General features: G+C 32.1%; 1 protein-coding gene and 1 pseudogene across 2 annotated transcripts; one reads left to right on the forward strand and one right to left on the reverse strand.

The window, feature by feature from the left end:
• Positions 1 to 1,574: 1,574 nt before the first annotated feature.
• Positions 1,575 to 6,720, reverse strand: LOC132284012 (protein CDI-like). 2 transcript variants are annotated; one of them, XM_059786073.1, is made up of 3 exons: positions 6,550 to 6,720; positions 5,520 to 6,438; positions 1,575 to 1,785 (listed from the first exon to the last, which is right to left on the reverse strand). In XM_059786073.1, exon 2 carries the CDS (start codon positions 6,417 to 6,419, stop codon positions 5,571 to 5,573), a length of 849 nt encoding a protein of 282 aa, XP_059642056.1. In that variant the 5' UTR covers positions 6,420 to 6,438; positions 6,550 to 6,720; the 3' UTR covers positions 1,575 to 1,785; positions 5,520 to 5,570. The 2 variants fall into 2 exon arrangements, with proteins under 2 accessions (XP_059642056.1, XP_059642055.1); XM_059786072.1 differs by having other exon boundaries at positions 2,377 to 6,438; positions 6,550 to 6,719.
• Positions 6,721 to 9,158: 2,438 nt separating this feature from the next.
• On the forward strand, positions 9,159 to 10,934 carry LOC132284010 (uncharacterized; annotated as a pseudogene).
• The last annotated feature ends 1,818 nt before the right edge of the window (positions 10,935 to 12,752 follow it).

Genomic DNA, 12,752 nt, shown 5'->3' on the forward strand with positions numbered 1-12,752 from the left:
ACCACCCTGTTTATTCGGGATAAGAATTGGGTCTGACTTTGATACTAACTGTAACGGGTGGGTGCTTGTCCATTTACCAAAAAGTTCGAACTATTGAGTAATACTGCATACCCACCCATTTATACCCAATCACTTTTCCATCCGATTCTGATGTGGGACAAATAAACCTTGTTACAGTAAGCGTGTACGTTTACAAGTGGCGTGTTACTACATATATATCGATGTGTTATATATTTATAATAAGCTTATTATAATGATGATTTAATTATTCTATGTCAATTTTCAATAATTACACTTGCAATGGATAAAAAATTCATCTTTCAAAAGATTGGTGGTTCAAAGTTTTTGTAGGGACATGTGGGGTTTGAGTAGTGATGGAGAATTGTATGGGAGGAACGACCTTGAACAATAATAATATGTAATAAGGTATCATTAGAAATTGAGTGGAGGTATTTTTAAGATTTTTATAAAAAAAAAAAATAGGGACATCTTAAATATTTTTTATAAATTTTATAATTACTTTTGTAAATAAAATTTTTTTCAGCAGAGGCAACTGTCATCACTGAGTCCTTAATAAGTTCGTGCCAAGGCTCTAACATGATAAATAGGTGTGAGTGCAAGTGTGATTAATTAAGTGAAAAACAAAAACAAAAGTGAGATTTGTAACTCTGAAAACACAGTTCTCAAGAATTTAAAGAATAAAAAACTGTTTTTAGATAATTATAAAAGAGTTTTGTCTAATTTTTTAAAAATTATTTTTAAAATTACAAATCAAACAAATCCTTAATAATTGCAAACATTTTCAATATTTCAAGAAGATTCGACAAAATTCACAGTTCATGTGAAGCTGCCAAAAAATTATTGTCTATGGGAATTTTTTGCATTTTATTTATTTTTACTTCTCCTTCAAGAGTGTTTTGGTACTTTTACTAATTATTGATGGAATCCTAATGACAAATACAGATGAGGAGCTGATTGCAATTTTTATCAATAATTCATGGGATTTTTTTTTGCCAAATTGATTGTTCAAGGAGTAATCCATAAAATAAAAAATAAAATAGTGACAATTATTGGGGTTTATTTTTCCTTAAATATATACTAATAGTTCTTTAGAATAAAATGCTAAAAACCTCCTTGAATTTTCTGCATTTATAAATAATTACCTCCTTGAACTTTCAAATGGATTACTAAATTAAAAAAACAAGATATATATAACCTATTTTCTTGATGAAATTACAATAACCACCCTTAAAAAATAAGATTATGCTGCATTTTCTTCCATTTTTTCTTTAAATTGAATGAAACTATTAATTATTGTGTTTCTTTTATCATAATCAGTATACTACAACCAATTTGCACAACGCCTATATTGAATCGATGCTTTATAATTGAAATTAGTTAAAATTTAGTTTAAAATTTTAATTAAATATTTTTTAAAAATTAAATTAAATTCAAAACACCGATTTAATACTCACAAATTTAATTAACTCCATACAAAATTACTCACAGGATCTCTTCGGTGCCTCCCAACAATCACAAAAACATATGATTAATAAGATAGTAGTTGGATGAGATTGCTTGAGATGAAGAAAATAAAGTAGAAGCACTATGATTCAATCATTCGACACAAATTTCATATTAAATCATCAAATCATACAATATTAGCAATAGAAAGAATTTCATGCTACTAGCAAATACTTGATCTATGAACAACAGCAACACACACCATCCAAACAACTCTCGCAGGTCTCAAAGCAGCAACAGCAGCAGAACATTCCAAACAAGCTGCATCAATTATACAAACATCAACATGATATACACGCACACACACATAAAGAAAATTATATAAAAGTTATTTTTTTGATATTTAATTCTTATTCAATTAAGCGCGTTTGATAACGCAATTTAAATATCACTAAAAATAGTAAGCGACATTTAAAATGAGATAAAATGTAAGTGACAAAAAACATCATTTATCAGTAAATGTTGAACGTTAAAAATTCAAAAACATATACAAATATATTTATTTTTTAATTACCACTTAACAACTTCGACGCTTAAAATATTCTATACTTAATTTTTAATTTTTATAAAACAACACCCCAATGTTACTCAAAAGAGTTATAAATCCTCGCCAAAAGTATCCACTACCTTATTTATTACCATAATAACTCATTTCATAAAGTTCCATTCAAAAAAATATGTATGTTAAAACACACACACACACACACAAATAGTGTGATTTCTTGGAAAGAAACTCACTCACTTTGAAAAGTTTCAGTACACAATCCTTTGGTGGTATGAATCTTGATATATGAACAAATGAAATAGTAAAAAAAATTATTGCAATGAAGAAAAAGTGAGAAATATACAGACCAAGCATAGAGACAGCCTTTATCTTCATGCCGTTTCTGAACATGATCAAAGTAAGATATCTGCTGATTTTCTGGTGCTTTGTCCATGTTTTTTCCTCTGTGATGTTTGATATAAATAAAAAGTGAAAGAAATTGATGGAAGGAAAAGAGAATTGGTTTTGATGCATGGGAATAAGCTGATGATTTAATAGAAAAGGGGAAGGGAAGAGAATTGGTTATTCCATACACCATTAAATATGGTGGTTGGCAGCAAGTGTTTCACAGTTGCACAACCTCCCTCTTTCTAACCAAAAGCACCATCCCACATATTCTCCTATTTAATATGGCATTTATAAGTTTATTATTAAGATTTCTTTTATACATGTATGTCAATTTTTTAGGACCACATACAATGTAGCTTAATGTTATTTCTTTTATTTTTTAAGTGGGAGGTGAGAATTTAAGCCCTAGTAGAAGCTAATGAGACAGCAAGTTTTTTGTCAAAGGAAAAATCTGCTGGCTACAAAATTATTGCAAGTTCTTTTGTAAGTAAATTCTTTTATTCATGGGATAAATGGCCAAAAAGAAATAGTGTCGGAAGAGTTTTCTACATTTTTAATTCTTCCTCAAACAGAGGTGAGGGTATGATTTCAAAATTTTACTTTTTTTTGCCAAATTGATAATTAAAGGGAAAATCTATCAAAATGAAGTGATAGTTCATGGAGTTGAATTTGCCCTTAAATCTATAATACTATTCTTTATCAGCATTTGCAAAGAAACTACTTGAACTTTAAAAAGATTTCCTAAACTATTGAAAAAAAAAAAAAAAAAAAGAGGATAAATAACCTGCTCTCTTGATGAAATTACAAAAAACATCCTTTAAGAATAAGAATGAAATAATCAAGTTAAGAAAGATCTGAAATAAAAAAGAAAGAAAGAAAGAATCCAAAATTAAGTTAAAGACCCTCGGATTTACTATTGAAGATGTAAGCCACATTTTGTGTCTTAAGATTGAATGACAATTTGAATTGATTACTGTTTCTTGTATGTTTATCAGGATACTACAACCAATTTGCACAAGGACTATGAAACGTCACTCAAGTGCCTTTCGCACTGAAAAAGGTCAAACAATTACATAACATATGAATATGTGATTAATAACATTGTTGTTTGAAAGGAAAAACAAAGGGTGATGAAATTCCAAGCTGTTTTTCATATCAAAATCAGGAAGATATTGCAATGATATTCTGTAAGAAAGGAGGCCTGCGGACAGTGGGTTCCATAGAGAATTGCTCATTCAATCACTTTCTCGTTTGTTTCAGAAATATAAAAATATCATCTTATCACAAAACAAATGATCATGCTAAAACATGGTAGAGCAAGAAGAGGCAACAATAACAACATAAAAATGCTTACATTTACCAGCGGGCATTAGCTGAGATGCTCTAAGCTCTCCTTGCCAAAAGGTGCCTAGGCGAATCCAGTCAGCTGGGTTACAAATCCAGTCTACGACTTACACGTTGACCGAAACCTGCTCCTACACCTTTAGGTCAATACGTTTTAGCTCTGTAAATCCTTCGTTTTGGGGTCCTAGTTCATGCGACCCTCCGAGGTACTAACTCAGAAATACATGTGTATATTCCACACCTCCCCAACATTGGGGAAGCATCCCCATGTCCAAATGTCTAACAACCATCCCTGGCCGGGACCACCTTTTGAAACAATGGGATGCCAAGAATGTCATCCCATGCTGAAGCTGTTAATACAACTACACACATCATCAACATAGTGCTCCTTAGGCCTAATTCAATCAAAACTCCCATGCAAGGAAAGTGTGAAATGATTAAATACAACTGTGAAAAGTCACAAATGCCTAACTAATTTCTGGTGCATGTAGTACGCATGATCGGGGGTGCGTGTGAGTCCAAGCTATCCCTATTATTTGATTTCGGTTTATATTTTCCAAGTTGACATACTTGTGTAGTGTAACTTGGCTTGATTTGGATTCTAATATAGGGTTAGCCCTTCAAGCATCAATCAAGGATGATATGGATGATGCATTTGAGAACGATGATGAAGACGCTGCTCACATTACTCAAGTGTTCAACCCAATTTGGAGACAGGAGTCAGAACCTAAGGTGGAAATGCCAAGTGTTGGCCCAATGAGGGCCGGCACGACTCGATCAGAGGTCATGTTTTTTAGAGGTTTGGATTATGATTGTTGTCGGACGGATGGGTAGTTTCATATTTTGTTGGGAGATATGTGATTGTTTTTTAGAGGTTTGGATTCATGACTTGTCATAGGAGGATTTTACGATGGGGACACCAAGGGCTTCAAAACCCTTGGTTTTGTTTTCAATTCTGAGCCATGCGAGACCGAGTGATAGAAACAATAATGTGGGTGCGCGTGCATTTCCTTGAACTTTCGGAAGAAAAAAGATGGCTACTTCTGGCATGCCAGAACCAATTTGTGGGAACTATATTATACAAGACTTGCATACTGCATATTTTCCTAAAGGGTCACCTCCGCTCAAGCCAAGCATCCTCGTACAATCCTCAACTCAGCAAAACCTTCCCAAGTTGAGCTTGGCTACATGAATTTAATTCCACTATTCTACCCTGCCTAATGTCATGATTTCAGTTAAACCGTATACAACATCATATACAACTTACTATATCAGTTCATATTAGATTTGCTCTTTCACATCCTCTATCATCACTCACATCATATACAATTTCAGAAGCAATAAAGAGAATCTTAAATCATAGACGAAGAGATAGAGAAGATAGCTCAACAACAAAACCAAGTGACAGGCAAATATAGAATTCAAAAAAAACAAATAAATACAACAAAATTGTATCTCATTCAGAACAGAGTAGAAAGGCATCTAATGGTTTTTTACTTATCAATACTGATCAACAAACTTGTTATTACCCTCAAACATGTTCTTTTACTAATCATAAATCAATATTAATCAACAAACTCGTTGTTACATTCAAATGTAATAAATGGTATTACAATTGAACATGAAAACAATTGAAAGTAACCAATATGAAGAGAGTACATCAATGTACCACCCTAGTAATGATACGAATTCTGCCAAGAGAGCACATCTGAGAGGCATGTAAACAATTCAAGAAACAAATGGTGATGAAAAGAATTACCTTCACTACACACTAGAAATGGAATTACATCACCGGCTACAGCTACCTAATCTACTTCTCTTTTTCCTCCATTGCCTTCTTGTATTCCTCCATTTCAATCACCCAAAGCTCCGCAAACTCACAGTCCTTCCAACAATCAAACCAAGGACCCCCAAGTGTATAGTGTATCGCCTTCGGGAATGTACTTGGATCATCCTCAACAACCTTGTTATGACCCACAAGAAAATTCCAAACAAAGGGAACAGACCCAATCTCATGATCATCGAGCCACTGAAATCTATGCAGAAACGCGCCCGATTCAGAATTCACAACCTCAGGAGTTAGAACCCTATTTTTGGGATGCCCACAATTATACAACACCATGGAAGACCAATTCTTCCTCGGATACACAGTTTGCACCGCCCCGTCCATTTTCGTAGTCTCCTTAGGTGCATAATCATGTTGCACACACATTATAGCATATTTATCATCAATCAAATCAGTCAATTCCTTAATGTCAGCTAAGTAGAGAAAATCACAATCCACAAACATAGCCCAACCATCATAATTTGACAAGTAGGGTGTCAAGAACCGACTAAATGAAAACTCAGTGCTCTCAAGCTTCCCTCTCTCACGCCAATACACACCCTTTTGCCTCATTTCAGATTGTTTAATGGGTAAAACCTCAACAGGGATTGACGATCGCTTGAGAATGGAGTAGCGACAGACCTCGAAAGCTAGGTCTTCGCGTGGATCGTAACCTACGAAGATCTTAAGTGGCTTTGAATTGGTGTCATTGTTTTGATGTTTATTACCATTACTCAAATTCATCTCAAGTGCATCAGATCCAACATTAGGGTTTGAAGGTTTTACCTCTTGGCCGTTCAAATTTGCACCAGGGAGCAGTGTCGGTGATGACATTTCAATTGAAGAATTGGTGCTGCAAACATACAGAAACTGATTCAGAAACACAATCTCAATAGTAGATTTATATATACAAATATATATGTCTGTGAATAGAGATCAACATTGAGGTTTGAGAGAAGAATACCTGCAGAGAACAGAAGTAGATCTAGAAATGTGACAGACGAGTTATTGAAAAAAGTTTGAACTTTAGAGTCTCTTTGAATTTCTTTTGACTATTGTTTTTTCATGGAATTTTCTGAGTCACTAAATTTTGGGCACAGTTAGCGTAATAATAGCAAGACTATGAGGATGGAATTTGGGGGGATCAACTCAAACATCAAGCGAGTCTATTACAGTCAATATCATTTAAATTAGGTATTTTTTATTTTTAATTTTGCAAATTAAAATTAGGTATTGGATCAATCAAATCTAACGTAAATTCAATATTAGTCTATGTCAATATCTATATTATTATTAAAAGTGTAAAGTGATTCAGTATTTATTTATAAATATAAAAAATATTTATTAATTAAGATATATATATATATATATATATATATATATATATTTTAATTTATACAATTATTAAAAGTATAAATATTTTCACTATTAAAAAGAATTTTTAATCTACACTATTATTAAAAGTGTAAAGAATTTTACAATTTCCGTAATTATTTATAAATATAAAAAAATGTATTAATTAATATAAAAAGAAATTTTTTAGAGAATTTCTATAAAACTCTACTACAAATTACTTATTTAAAATAAGTTTTTATTTTTTAAATTAATATAAGGTGTTTAGAAGAGTTTTAATAACATTCAAATATCTATTTATTGTGAATTTTTTAATAAAATAAAGTCTAATTAGACAAAAAAAAAAATTTAAAGAAAATAAATAATTTAGTATCCCTAATTAGACAATAAAATATATAAAAGAAACATATACATCTTAGTAAAGTTAAGAGTTTCTATAAAAACTATAACACAAATTACCTATTTATTATAAAATTTTATTTTTTTAAATTAATATAAGATATTTAGAAGAGTTTCTATAAAACTCAAATTATCTATTTATTATGAATTTTTTTAATAAAAAAAATCTAATTATATAAGGAAATATATAATTTATTATTGTAAAAATTTTGTAAATTGCTATCATTATTTAATCTTGTAATCTGTTTATCTTAATTATTATAAAAAACGAAGACCACACTCTAATTTTTTTCAATTGCACTCCACTTATCATTTTCTTTTAAACAAAATAAGAAGAAGATTATTGAATTCATTAATATACCATCCCTTATATAATATCTTAACTACCTTTTATATAACTTTATCACCTTCTTTACTTCCTTTATTATTATTTTTCCTTCTGTGCAATACTTCTTCTTCTTTTTTTTTTTTTCCTCGAAAGTCCTTTCAAAGAAAATAATTTATTCCAATAGAAATAAAAAAATTTAATCCTCTTTTTTCGGTTTTTTTTTTCTTAACAAAAAAAATAATTTCTTCAATAAATATATATTTATATTTTTGGAATATTTTTTCAGAAGGGATAATTTTTTTAAAGGTTACTTTTTTTTTTTGGTCCGACCAAAAGAGGCAATTTATTCAACATATATATTTTATATTTTTTTGGTCCTCTAAAAAAAATTTATTAAACTATTTTGAAGTTTAGAGGCAATACCCAAAGTGTGTTGGATTATGAGAAATATTGATAAAACATAAGGACATGTTCTGATACACGGAATATTTTTTTATATTTTATTTTTTTTGGTGTAAAATAATTTCTCAAGGATAGACCGATCTTTAATTTTTTTTTTTCTCCAATGTTTGGTAATTGCCCTTAATATTTGGGTTATCCATCAATCCAGAGTCTACTAAGGGCATCTCCAATGGTAAAAGCCATTTTCGCATACCAAATTTATATTTTGACAGGTGTTATAGTGTCAAAATGTTACATTTTAAGAATTCTTCTCAAATGGTGCATTTCATGCAAAATGTTATTTTTTAGCACAACCACTATTCTTTTTCAACTACCATTCCCACCATTCATATTTGCATCACCAATATTAATATAAGTCACATTCCAAGTCAAGTTGTAGACATTAGAAGGAAACTAAAATTAAACATAATTAAAAAGAAGTAAATATCTAAAATATCTTGTCAAAAAATGAAAACACACACACAAAAAAAAAATAAAAAAAAAAATAAAAATAAAAAAAATAAAAATAAAAAAACGAAAAAGAAAAAGAAAAAAAAGAGAGATAAAACAAAATGATATATATATTTTTAATTTTTTTTTTCAGGAATATATATATATTATATTTGATTATATTATTATTAAAAACAAAATATTTTTAGGGCAAATTATTTCGGCCTCCCCAGTCGCCTCCATCTCTATTCTTGTTCTCGACTCTGAACTACCATTCTTTTTCAACTATCATTTCCCAGTACAATTCCCAGCTACCATTCCCAGTTACCATTCTTTTTCAACTATCATTTCAACTACCATTCACAGCTACCATTCCCAACGACCATTCTTTTTCAACTACCATTCCTAACTACCATTCCCAAGTACCATTCTTTGTCAACTAACATTCCCAGCTACCATTCCCAACTATCATTTCAACTACCATTCCCAGCTACCATTCTTTTTCAACTAATATTCTCAACTACCATTCTCAACTATCATTTCTCCATCTATAAATACCATCATCCTCTACCTACAAACTATCTTCCTTCATTATAACTTTAGTACTGCAATGAGCAATTTGAAAAGAGCGATTTTGAGAGAAGATTTTAATGATTCTTCATCCGATGAAGATCAAAGCGTAGAGGTTATGGAACTTATGGCATCAGAATTTCATAGAAGGAAGATACAACGAGACAACCAACCAACTATGCATGTTGGTTCTGTAAGTGGTCAGCGATACATCCATCGTGATAGAGTCTCCGGCAACGAGAGACTAATCAAATATTACTTCGCTGAAAATCCTGTCTACCCGGCTAACATATTTCGAAGAATCTTTCGAATGAATCGTCCGTTGTTCCTTCATATATTAAATGCGATTGAACAATATGATGACTACTTTGTCCAAAAGATTGACGCCGCCGGTTTTCCCGGGTTATCCGGTTTGCAGAAGATGACTGCGGTAATTCGGATGCTTGCTTACGGTATGCCCGCTGATGCTGTTGACGAGTATATGAGAATTGGTGAAAGCACAACAATTGAGTCTTTGAAAAGATTCTATGTAGGAATCATTAGCATTTATGGTGAAGAATATCTGAGATCGCCGATTGAGGCGGACATTTCCAGACTGCTACGGGAGGGGGAGAAACGTGGATTTCCCGGAATGTTAGGAAGTTTGGATTGTATGCATTGGAAATAGAAGAATTGTCCTACTGCATGGCATGGTCAATTCACTGGGCATGTACAAAAACCAACAATTATACTTGAGGCAGTAGCCTCGTATGATTTGTGGATATGGCATGCTTTTTTTTGGTATGCCTGGATCCCTTAATGATATTAACATTCTTAATTAGTCTCATCTCTTTGCTGACCTCATTGAAGGACGTGCCCTGCTGCCAACTATACCATTAATGGCAACCAATACACTATGGGTTATTATCTTGCTGATGGTATCTATCCTAAGTGGGCAACCATTGTCCAAACGATTTCTCAACCTCAAGGATTGAAAAGGCAACTATTTGCAACAATGCAAGAGTCATGTCGGAAAGATGTGGAAAGGGCATTTAGTGCACTGCAAGCACGTTTTGCTATTGTGTGGGGGCCGGCAAGATTTTGGAGCCATGAAGATCTTGGTTATATCATGAAGGTGTGCATAATTTTGCACAATATGATCATTGAAGATGAGCGTGATGACTCTCTAGATGACAAGTATGATGCACCCGAAACGGTGCATCTAGTTGAAGTATCGCGAGAGCCGATACCCTTGTTTTCTGAGTTCCTTACTCATCATGGTATGATTCAATCTTCTACAATCCATCACAGACTCCGCAATGATCTTATTGAACATTTGTGGTCACGACAAGGGGAGACTTGAAGAAGTATGTTTCAGATATCTTTTGTTTGGATCCTTGATTTATTAGTATGTGTGTTTTGTACACTAGATAGTGTACAAGTGAGTTTGTAATTTTTTTATTTTTTTATTATTATTATTATTTTTTTTTTGTGAGTGTTTGTATTTTATTTAGTTTGTTTGCCATATTAAAAATAAATAAAAATATTTGGCATGTTTGCCTTATTAAAAATAAATAAAAATATTTGGCTTCTTTACCTTATTAAAAATCAATGAATTATCTATATTTCATGTACTTGATTAAAACCAATTTGAGGTGGTATAAGCAAAAGTTTTTCCAAACATTGAACAGGAAATCATACATAAATGTATTGGAACATTGAACGGGAAATCATGCATATCCTACAAAAAAAAAAAAAAAAAACGCATGTTTTAAGTAAAAATAGCTGACTTAACTATTTTTTTTTCCCTGACTGAAACAAAGGAACACTAAACCGTTCTGATTTACACAAAAGGAACGCTAAAGAGGGCCACACATCCCCTCCAAATCCGAAGATTTGTTTTTGACAACCCATTTACACAAAATGGCGACAACTAGTTGCAAAAGTGAAATCATATCTTCACGTGTCCTTCATGGTAGAGATGGGAGAAGAGGACCATAATAATCAAAGTTTGTTGAGCGTGCTTGTAGTTTGGCAAGAATCTTATTCTTGTGCAGCTGGTAATAAATTTTGCCTGAGGGTCCATGTTGGAAAGGTCCATCATCATCTCTCTCTTTTTCCTTGGCTTCTTTCTCTTCTTACTCCATTTGATACATTTGCTCCATTACTATAACTTTTCTTTCTTCTATTTCGAACTTCTTCATTCTACCTTCAGTTGTATTTTCGTTAAATTTTTCCATCAAATCACAAAAACGAGTGTCTGAAGTATCTGCTATCTTGCTTTTCCTACGTGCTTTTTTTGTAGTTTTCCTTCCACTAGGCCTTTTGGTTCTTGGGGAGTTAACAGATTTTCCGGTTGGATCTTGATCGGAATCGAAAGAAATGGGCGTCTCAGGAATTTGGGATGCGGAAGAGGAAAATGGGAAAGAGGAATATGGGGTCATTGCAGAAGACTTTGGCTTTTTAGAGGATCCCCAATCTTCCCACTTAATGGCATGTTCCAAGATTGCCCAACAATGATCCAAAGAAAAATGTTTCTTCTCATTTGCATAATACAAACTTTTAGCTTAAAAAACCTAAAAAATGATATGAAACAAAATTAGATGTATAAAAATTAAAATTACAACTAACAAGAAAAGTATAAATCTCACCTTATCTGTTTCATTGATTCCACTTTGTTACCTATTTTCAATTTGTCTGAGGCACCCACTATATTTACCGCAACATTTTATGATTATGTCCCAACGAGATTGGATAAAAACTTGTGTTCTACCATTTTCGTCGTTGCTATGATAAAGATAATTTTGGAATATCTGATTCCAAAACTTACTTTGTGATTGCGAGTTACCAACAATTGGATCTTGGGTGATGCTCAACCAAACATTGCAAATTGCTATATCTTGATCCGGCGTGAATGTCTTTCCCCACTTTGTTGATGATTGAGAGACTTCCATGGATAGTTATCAATATGCCAAATCAAAGCAAGAGTTTGTGAAAAAAAATGAACCTAAAATTAAACCTAATTTGGCTACGAACCTACTGATATTTTATATACTAGGAAAATAGTCCATAACAACATATAACATTGTAACCTAAACCAACTTTTTCTATAACTTATATTCTATCCCTGTGAATCTTTTATTTATGTTTCAAATTCTATATAATATCAAGTTTTTCCTTTACCAGATCAAAAGGAACTGAAGGGCCTTTGTAGCCAGCTACAACAAATGGGAGAAGGAAGTGTGTGAAAGACTCAAAGTGCACTTGAATTCAATTGTGATGCATTCTTGACTAGTAAAAATTGCTTGGTATCTTATTGTGTGTAGAATTATATTAATTTAGTAAACGAGTTTGGCATTGGGTGTTCTTGTTAGTGCTTTCGGTCTATATAGCCAAAAAAAATTCTTATGATAGGCTTTGCCCGTGGAGGCAGAGAACAACATTGCAAACTAAATAAATTGCTAAATCATTACCACTCCATATCTTATACAGCTCCAGGAACATATTTCCATATAATAATTAACGTCGGGAGAGTTTGATTACGGGGAATGGTTCTAAAATAATCCTTGAAGTTTCCAGATACATTTTATGACAATGGTATTCTGAAAAAATGAAATTGTGTACCTTTATTAGTAATATGATGCTAC

Source organism: Cornus florida, unplaced genomic scaffold (assembly GCF_030987335.1).
Source record: "Cornus florida cultivar Cherokee Brave unplaced genomic scaffold, ASM3098733v1 CherokeeBrave_3.0.0_Hap2_Chr11, whole genome shotgun sequence".
Lineage (NCBI taxonomy): Eukaryota > Viridiplantae > Streptophyta > Magnoliopsida > Cornales > Cornaceae > Cornus > Cornus florida.

Bases quoted from the DNA above. Each gene is read 5' to 3' on its own strand.
- LOC132284012 (XM_059786073.1), bottom strand. From the start codon at position 6,419: ATGTCATCACCGACACTGCTCCCTGGTGCAAATTTGAACGGCCAAGAG.